At 37.6% G+C, this 10,264-nt stretch overlaps 1 protein-coding gene across 3 annotated transcripts in view; it reads right to left on the bottom strand.

Annotated features, from left to right (window-relative positions):
* Nucleotides 1-716: 716 nt before the first annotated feature.
* Nucleotides 717-10,264, bottom strand: part of PAK2 (p21 (RAC1) activated kinase 2) — a 138,064-nt gene continuing 128,516 nt past the window's right edge. For all 3 annotated transcript variants that reach the window (XM_080655738.1, XM_080655739.1, XM_080655737.1), the window contains 2 exons: nucleotides 5,788-5,925; nucleotides 717-4,564 (listed from right to left, as the gene is read on the bottom strand). In XM_080655738.1, coding sequence (XP_080511864.1) covers nucleotides 4,478-4,564; nucleotides 5,788-5,925 — 225 coding nt within the window. In that variant the 3' untranslated portion in view covers nucleotides 717-4,477. The remainder of the gene's footprint in view (nucleotides 4,565-5,787; nucleotides 5,926-10,264) is intronic.

Below are 10,264 nucleotides of genomic sequence, written 5' to 3'. Positions count from 1 at the left end.
CAGCTAGGGCTAATTTTGGTTTTTGATAGTGAACTCTCCATACTGAAGCTGTTCTCCATGTCAGGGTATTGGACATTCCTACTTCACTGCCTGCCTATAAAGAAGTGATACCTTAAAGTATTGTACTTTTAAAGTGCATTTAACACAGAAATGCTAGTATGATTCTTATTACTTCAGTCAGGTAAGCATTAGAATTTCAGGCCAAGTTACTGGAGGTATCTAATAGATCAGAAGTGTTTTAACTGGGTCTGATAGCTAGAACATTTCTAAGAAATTTATTTGGAACCTGGTTTAGAAGGTTACTACCCATAATTCTAGCAAGCCTTTCTAATTTGGACTTTGTAATACATTAAAAATGGTGCCATGACATGTTTTTTGTTTTTGTTTTTTTTAAACTGGATGCTTTCTTTTTTTTTTTTTTAAATATATTTTATTGATTTTTTACAGAGAGGAAGGGAGAGGGATAGAGAGAAACATCGATCAGCTGCCTCTTGCACTGGGGATGTGCCCACAACCAAGGTACACGCTCTTAACCAGAATCGAACCTGGGACCCTTCAGTCCGCAGGCCGACGCTCTATCCACTGAGCCAAACTGGTCAGGGCATGACATGTTTAAAAAAACATTTATCCTTAAAAATATTAGAATGTTCTTGAAAACCTATTACACTTATTCTTTTAAGGTATTCTCATTTAAAGAAGTTTAGGAAAGGGAAAAATAAACATAGAAAAGTTTATTTCTAGCCCTGAAAGAACAAAATTATTGAACAAAGTCATCAAATACAGCAGTTAATGTCAATGAAACAATTAAATAATTGAATGGGATTAAATTAAAAATAAGTCAATATAAAATTTGAAGACAAAACAGAAAAGCTACTTTCACTTAATTACATTTCTATTTACCAAGACAAAAAAAAAAAGCAACAAAAAATGTTCAATTCCAAATATGTAATATGTAATTTTCTGCTTTTCTTAATATAGAATGAAAATTTGTTAAGCATTTCTTTCTCCCTCTCATTTGGCAACTTTCTAGAATTGTGAATAAGAGACTTCAGTTCTCTCAAGGCCAGGCCAGTGCTTGATTCTCTTTTGTAATTCCCACAATATCTACCACAGTGTCTTTGCCCAAGTGGTCAATAAATGTGTTGAGGAAAAAAAAAAGCATATGTCTGTGTGTGTTTTTGTTCCTTTCTTATACACATGCATATACATGCACTGTGGAAAAACTGATTTTAATTGTTTAAATATCTGTTGTGGGAGCAACAGACAAGGAAGACAATCTTTTTTTATATTACTATGAAATTCCACTATTAAAAACCCCCAAAATGAGTACTAATCTGAATTTTGGCTATATTATAGAATTGATTTTTTGACATTTCACTAGATATGGACCTCAGTATATTTTAAAACTTTTAGATTAAAAAACTGATGCAAATTCTTTAAGCACTCACTTTTTTCTGACTATCGCTACTGCTTGATCAGATCTAGTATTATTCTGGCTAGAATACAGTATATTTAAACAAATGTGCTTATGTGAGTCCTGAAAGAAATACTCACAGGTTTTAAATTGCTTATTAAAGGCACAGGTTCATTTAGGACTGGTGGTAACTAGATAAGCAGCTTCATATTTATATATGGAAGGAAAGAGAATTTATATTGTGTGCCAGGCAGTCAACACATGGAGAGAGAGTTGTGTTAGTCTTGGTTTCTGATGCTATCACAATTGCTCAACTTGTTTACTATTCTAGGTAGGATAAAATACTCAATATTTTCATGGTGTCCCAGTTTTAACTGTCCTCCAAAGCAGCAAAAGGATCAAAAGGAGAAGGAAACTTTAAGAATGCTAGAGTCTAAAATATAATAAATAAGTACAACAGTAATACTGTCCTAGTAACATAAGGACTAAAGTAACTTTTAGATTTCAATGGGAATTTTCTTTTTAAAGTGATGACAAAATGGGTGAGAACAAAAGGCAGGTATTTAGAAAACATGAACCTTGATTCAGATATAATTTTTCTTTCAACAAGATCTAAACATTTTAATTTATAATTAACTAATAAATCACAATTCCATATTGCTTTTAAGATTATTCTGTTTAAAAATGACACATTTCAGAATTAACCAAAGTATACTTCTATTACAAGTTAGTTTATCCAAGTAAGTAAAGAATAAACCACAGTGTAGCTCCCTTAACCTAGGAGTCAGGTTTTAATGACAAAGTCCGTTGCCAGCAATGGACATGCAGGTAACCATCAAAAGTTGTAAATACAAATCCCAAACTGCTCCTATAAATTGAAAAGACCTTTGTTGAGTCATAGGAATAAAAATGGGGCATTGGCACTGTATTCAATGAATATGATCTTTACGACTTATGTATTGAAGTGCCATCTAGAGTGGTCATGATCATCACAGTCTTATCATCGAGTTGTTTTTCATTGGTAGCATCTTCTTCACCATAATCCATCCAGACTATTTAAAAGAATGTTCAAATCTGGAATTCAAAGGCAATGTCGCTTTCCACCAGAAGTAAACTGGCTTGTTTCTGTAATTTAATAGTAACTATAGAAGGCCAATATAATCCAGAGAAATCTGAAATAAAAAATCAAATTGAAAACAGAGACCATTAAGTGCTCTAGATAAAAGTTTCATGAACTATTTTCTTTTTTTGTTTTTTTAAAAAAACCTTCCTGTGCTATCAATAAAGAACAGCCATTTCTATCCTTATACCTACATCTTATACACAGATGATGGGAATGATAGGAAATAAAACGGTATTAGTTCCCCCCAATGTATTCCAAAACATCAAAATCATTTTTATTCATGATTTGTACTATTACACAATGGCAAGTAGGTATGAACTTAGTCAGGAGAATGGTGGGAACATTCCCATGTTCCAGAACCAAACCACAGATGTTTCTCTTTTATGTGGCTCTTGGCATGCCAGAAGGAACAATACTGCATCAAAATGCAAAACAATTGAAAAAAAAATGAAAGGAAGAGGAGAGGAAGAAAAGACAGAGAGGGGAGAAGAGAGGGCACTCTAATAATTAATGCTACAGGTCACAGACCTTTTAAAATCTTTAAAATTAAAAAAAAAAAAGTATTGCTATCAACAAGAACATTTCATTTTTCTTCCTTTCTCCAGTTTTTTACATGAATATTATTTCCTTATTTGAAAAAAATCCAAAGTAACTCAACATCTTAAATGATACACGAATTTATCAAGAAATACTTTATCACTTAAGTTCTCAGATAGAACAATGTTGGTAATGGTTTGGCAACAATGTTTATGACAGATCTGTAGTTTACAGGTCAGTAGTTCCATCTCTATGTACTGACAATTCTCTTTCGTCAATGTACTCTCAGCTAATTATGTTAGAGCTCACCAAGGTTCAAGTCTCTCACTTTGTCTCTACTGACTCCAAATATTTTTCTCCTTTAAATGGAAAAAAAGAGTTAACTTTTAAAATCTGAAAAGTCAATGGTTATTACAGTATTTACCATGGGGGGGGGGGCAGTAGGGTAACAGAGGGTTAATTAAACAAACAAACTAAAATTACAACATATACAGAAACTTATTTCCAAAATGAAGGGGAAAGTAGTGGCACTAACAAAAGTTGGAACAAGAACAAATCACTCTGGTTCTAGAAGCCGTATCTGAAGAGGAAACAGTCAAAAAGGAAACAAAACTGTGAAGATGTAGAGTCAATGGGATTCTTTCTCTGCCTCAATGATTTAGTTATAAATATAGATTATTAGTCTTCTCTCTATACATGTAACAAATGCCAAACATTTCACTACCATGAAATTTCTAAAACTGACTTTCACATTTGTTAAAAAAGGTAAAAATCACATACTTTTCTTCCCTTCCCCCAGTTCAAATTCTGAACTGAAATATTACATGTACAATAGCTGGTTCTAACTTCTATACAAAGTTAAACCATATCAAGCTCCTTTGCCAATATAAGGAGCGACATAATTTCTATCAAAATTGCCTCAAATTTAGGCCTAAGAAACACTTCTCAAAGCAACTCAAAAGGAGCAAGACAAGGAAAAAGAAAGCTACAAAGAGAGAAAAGAAGACTAGCAGATGGAACAAATACTCTGAAAAACTCGAATCTACTATTCAAGTACTGAAAATACCCCCAAAGGGACAATGAATGTGATCTATTACAATGAACTCCGCAAAATAAAAGGCAAATCTCTAGCATGATAAATGGCCCTGATGGGCTGTCTGCTGAAAGAAGTAAGGCTAGTGATTTAGTCCACAATTCCTTTTGGACCCTAAAGAAGGGATTCAATAGAAAGTTGTCATTCCGTTTTGTAATTTTCTCTTGGTTGTCTTCAAGAAGTAGTAGTTGCTTTTTTCCTCCATGTTATGCAGGCCATTTCCTTAAACCCCAAAAAGAGTAATAATTTTCATATATTAAAAGACTTCTTTTAGAAAATGGAAAAAGAATATGAAGCCACGGCAATGGTGTTAACGATTACTCTTCATTGCTTCTTTAGCTGCCATAATCAGTGGTGTCAAGCTAGATAATGGTTTGGCCAGTTTCAGGAAGGGATGCTGCCAGAAAGAGGGGAGAAAAAAAAAGTATAAATGTCACCAGTTTAGAAGCTAAATATGTCCTTTCAATTAAAGACCCAAAGACTTTAATGGACTATAGTTTATTTAATAAACATATATTTCATACCTGCATAAAATCAGCATAACCAATACATCGCTTTTATAGTTGAAAGCATAGTCTTTTTAGTTTTTCTAATATTACAAAATCTCAGTTAAATGTCCCTGATACTCATGCTAGCAAAGAATTGGCCTGAAAATTAATAACATGCAAAAACTCATATACTTATTATAACTAGAGGCCCAGTGCACGAAATTCAGCACGTGTGTGTGTGTGTGTGTGTGTGTATGTGTGTGGTGGTGGTAATGATGGTGTCCCTCAGCCCGGCCTGCGCCCTCTCCCTCTCGCAATCCGGGACCTCTTGGGTAGGGTCCCTAGGCCTGGCCGGCGATAAGGGCCTATTGGAGCTTTTCTTCCCCCGGCTGCTGGCAGCTGGCCCCGCCCCCGCCGCTGCCACTGCTTGCCATCTGTGTGGCGCTGCTCCCCACTCCCCCGCCACAGGTCGCCTCCCTCTGCAGGCAACAGGTGTGGGGTGCAATCACTTGGCTGGCCTGGGCCTCCCTCTGCAGGGCAATCACTGGCCAGCCCCACACACCTGCCACAGCGTCACTGGATGGTGAGCTGGGCCTCTGTGGGGTGACTGATCACGGGGCTCCCAGATCGATCGCCCCACAGAGGGATGCCCCACCTACCCGCCTCAGCGCCGCCTGCCTGGTGGCCTGGGCCTCCCTCTGTGGCCCCCAGCTGGGGCTCTGCGATTGACGTGCAGAGGGGGGCCTAGGCCTCTCCCTTTGGGGTGATCATGGAGCACCCCCTCCATCGATCGCCCCGCTGGCCGGTGGGCTGGGCCTCCCTCTGCGGGTGATTGTGGGGCGATGGTGGGCCCCCCCAACCAACTGCATCGCACCCGCCTTGGCTGGCTTGGCACCAGTGCATGTCATAGCGTGGTCGTCTTGCTATTCAGTCGTTCAGTTGATTTGCATATTACACTTTTATTATTAAAGATGGACATTTTATTTCCAGCATATAAAATCTTAAACCGTGGCAGCTGCCATGCTTCTAGAGATGAAGGAGCAATGAAATGTAACTAATAGACCTATGTAAACTCTGTTTGTTACTCAAAAAAGCCAACTTTTTCCAAAAATAGTATCATTTCCAAATTCACCTGTAACAATTCTTTGGCTGAACCCCTTTTCTCCACATCCATCTCCAAACATCGATTTAAGAAATCCCGAAATATTGGGGAAAGTTTCTCTGGGTTCTGAAGTTCTGGAGTTCCGTTAGTGGCTATCAGGTACAAGGCCTAAAAAAAACAAAAAACATCTTTTATATTCTTAAGGTAGTAACTCAACAAAGTGAGAAAGCACTTGATATAAAGTTTATGGACCTTTCACCTCTGTAAAGACAATCACCATAAATACTAAAATGAGGTTAGTATTATTTCTATCCACTTGGATTAGATATTTTTCCTTTATTTTAGATGTTTCAAAAATTAGCTTCTTTTTTTTGGTGTGTGTGTAGGGTGGAGGTTATAAATACAATACACATTGATAAAAGAAATATAATATGGCCCTAGCTGGTGTGGCTCAGTGGATAGAGTGTAGCTTGTGGACTGAAGGGTCCTGGGTTTGATTCCAGTCAAGGGCATATGCCAGGGTTGCAAGCTTGATCCTCAGTAGGGGGCGTGCAGGAGGTAACCAATCAATGATTCTCTCTCATCATTGATGTTTCTCTCTCTCTCCCTTCCTCTCTGAAATCCATAAAAATATATTAAAAAAATATAATATGTAAGGGTATAAAGAAAATGACCACAATCCTACCATTAACATATAGAATCCCATTTACCTTTCTCAAGCTTTATTCAAGTCACACTACATGGGGAAAAAAAAAAGGAGACATATGTACTACTATTTGTAATACTTCAAACAATTAAAAAAAATAAAATTAAATTAAAAAAAAGTCACACTACATTTCAAAACAATGTAGTTTATTGAAACCTTTTTTAAAAAAAAAACAAAAAAAAACCCACACACACAAGTTATATCTATGTAGCTATAGATGAAGAGGCAGAGAGAGCACAGAGGATTTTTAAGACAGTGAAAATACTCTGTATACTAAATGATGAACACATGCTATTCATTATACGTTTGTCTAAACCCACAGAATGTACACCACCCAAGCATGAACCCTAATGTAAACTATAGAACTCCGGATGATAATACTGTGTCAATGTAGGTTCACTGATTGTTAAGAAATGTAAGCTTGTCCTGGCCGGTGTGGCTCCATTGGTTGGAGTGTCGTCCCATACACAAAAAGGTGGCGGGTTCAATTCCAGATCAGGGCACATACCAGGCCGCAGGTTCCATCTCTGGTCAGGCAAGTGCACAGGAGGCAACTGATCAATGTTTCTCTCTCTCTCTCCCGTCCTCTCTCTAAAATCTATTAAATAATAATAACAATAAATAAAATAAAAACAGAAATAGTTAAAAAAATGTAAGCTCTGCTGAGGGATGTTGATGATGTATAAATATACTGTATAAAAAAGTGAAGATATAGCCTCATTTAAAGGTTCTGCCATCAAAAAAAAAAAAAGATACCAACTGACCCTTGTACCATCAGTATACCAATGTGCTCATTTCCCTGTCACTTAAGTTCATTTCTCTTTATATGACATTTTCCCCAAAACTTTCACTAAAAAATTTCATTGTGCCTGACTGGCGTGGCTCAGTGGTTGAGCATCAATCCATGAACCAGGAGGTCAGTCTGATTCTCAGTCAGGGCACTTGCCCGGGTTGTAGGCTCGATCCTCAATGTGGGGGACATGTAGGAGACAGCCAATCAATGATTCTCTCTCATCATTGATGTTTCTCTCTCTTTCTCTCTCCCTCCCTCCCTCCCTCCCTCTCTGAACTCAATATATTTTTTTAAATTTTCATTTTAAGAAATTATCCCTGAGATAGCAATTTCAAGTTAAGATCATATGACTGTTGTGAACTTCAACTCTTCCACTGGAATGGATTAATAGGGAACTCTATAAAAATAATTATGTAACCAAACACTTAACCTTTTCTCTACTTTGGGATAAACCTTACTACACTCTATCTTTATGTATGTTAGTGATTATAAGCAACCCATGACTCCCAATCATTCCCTCAGCCTCTTCATTCTAATGCCAATGTGCCTCTGCACCTTCTTTCCAGCCTTAATATTTTCCTACCCACTTCCCATCCCCTCCTCAAACATTTTCCTTAATTTATTGAGGCCTGGCTCTCCCATGAGGAATCTGCCTCATCCGTAGCATTCCCTAGTGGTAGCCTTTTCTCTCCCACACCTTTGCATGGCCCTGAGGATGGAGTGTTCTTCTGGCTCCTTATAGCCTCTTTTGAGACCTCTTGTCACCCTCCTCTGTAACTCCTGGGCTTTCTAACTCCTATCTACCATTCTTTGATTCAAACACCTACAAAATGCTGTTATCAAGTCTAACATTATTCATAATTCACAATTCCAAAAGCTATGAAGATGCTGGTTACAATTCCCTGATCTCTTCTCTGATGCTCTTGTCCTTTAGCCTACCTCAGGCACACACACACACCCATGGTTATATCCTGTATCTTAAGAATATCAATAACTGCAACTCTTAAATCTCCATTGCACTCCACCTCCTATCTTTTCACTCTCACTACCCTCACACCAGTGAACCTTTGACTTCACTGGACCTGAATAAATACTACTGATCTTCTAGTGTACAACATTCTTCCCACATAATCACTTCTTTGACCCTCATGCACTTTACAGCACTCAGTGGCTAAATACAGTTAAAACTCTGCCTATTCCTTGCCTGTACCTATGCAGCTAAGTATGGTGAAAGAAAAGGATATATCCCTGCTGACTGGTATCACTTATGGGGCCCCTAGGGCTTCCAGCATTCACACCAGGTTTCATTCACTGTTCCACTCTCCTGTTTCTGTTCTTGTCACATTTCCGTTGGGTCCTCCTGACTGTGACAATTTCTGACTTTCCTTTCCTTTGGACAACCCTGACAGTTTGAAGGAGTACTGATGAGGTATTATAGTGTAGGCTGTCATTGGGATTTGATGTTTTTCTAATTGTTAGAGACTATGGGTTTGGGAGAGGAAGATAACAGAGTTAGAGTGCATTTTCATTGCATCAATATTAAAGGTACATACTATCAACACAGGACTGAGGACTGTCCATGTTCACCTCATCACCTGGCTGAGGTGGTATTTGTCAGGTTTCTCTACTGTAAAGTTACTTTTTCTCCCCTTTCCATACTGTGCTCTTTGGAAGGAAGTCGCTATGTGCAGCCTACACTTAAGAAGTGGGCGTTATGCCTCATCTCCTTCAGGGTGGAACATCTCCATAAATATTTGGAATTCTTCTGCATGGGAAATCTGTCTCTTGCGTCTTGTTTATTTAAACACTTTATTTCTATCGGTATGGGCTCATACATATTATACTTTGGGTTATAATCCCATCCTACTTTGTTGTTCAAATTGTTGCACCATGGCCACTAGAGCTCTTTCAGCTTGGCTCTTGTGCCTCTTTGAGATGCTCCCAACAGTATGGCTTTATTCTTTCACTCAATTGTCATTTATTTATTTATTATTCTTTTTTAAAAAAGAAGTTGAATATTTTATTATTTTTATCCCCAAGGAGTGAGGATATTTTTTCCATTGATTTTTAGAGAGTGGAAGAGAGGGGGGAGTTGGAGAGAGAGAAACATCAACGTGTGAGAGACAGATCAATTGGTTGCTCCTGCTCATGGCTGGACCCAGGCTGGGGATTGAACCTGCAACCCCATCCTTGGGCTGACGCTGTAACCACTGAGCCAAACTAGCCAGGGCAAGAAGTTGAGTGTTTTACTGTTAAACTTCCCTGTTTTCCTTCAAGGTTGCCACTTCACTGTATAAAAGTAGCACCAGCAAACACAGTATATTGCAAAATTTAGATATTGTTCATCATCTGACACTGTAACAACAAAAACTTTTCTCCACTGCTAATTATTTCCAATGGAAAGATTAATAATTTTGAACCAAATCCAGAGACAGATAAAAGTAAGTTACATTATTATATAAGGCTTAATATAACAATGTTATCCTTGAATTACATATTTTTTATAATTTCAGAAATTCTGAATATCGTAACTGTAGTCTAGCCTAAAAATCAGAGGGTGTTGTGAAAAATATGCATATTGTGTTTATCTGCAATCATTAGAGTTAAGGGGAATTTTCTTCCAAGAGCATTGTTGTAGTTTCCTTTTCCATTGGTATTACTAAAAGTTGCTATTTTAAATCTTCTATCCACCACTAATTTAAGACAACTATGCCAGATTCAGTTGTTTCATCCCACTTTGTTTAGGAGGTTCCATTTTTACTCCTTAGATTTTTCGTACTTCTCATATGCTTCTTCACTCACTAGTCCATCTAGTTCTGAAGGATTAGTCAGTGTCATTTTGATCAGCCAACCGTCTTCATAACAAGATCTGTTGACAAGTCCTGGATTTTCTGCAACTTTTCAAAGCACCAAACTCATCTTGTTTGTTCAATTCTGTCCCAATTTCAGGCAGACTACAGTAAACATCTCCCAAAGCTTCCTGTGCAAAAATGCCGATTCCCACTGTT

This window comes from Plecotus auritus (genome assembly GCF_963455305.1).
Source record: "Plecotus auritus genome assembly, chromosome: 2".
In the NCBI taxonomy this organism is placed as follows: domain Eukaryota; kingdom Metazoa; phylum Chordata; class Mammalia; order Chiroptera; family Vespertilionidae; genus Plecotus; species Plecotus auritus.
Note: the sequence above shows the minus strand (reverse complement) of the source record. Positions and strands in the feature narration are given on the sequence as shown.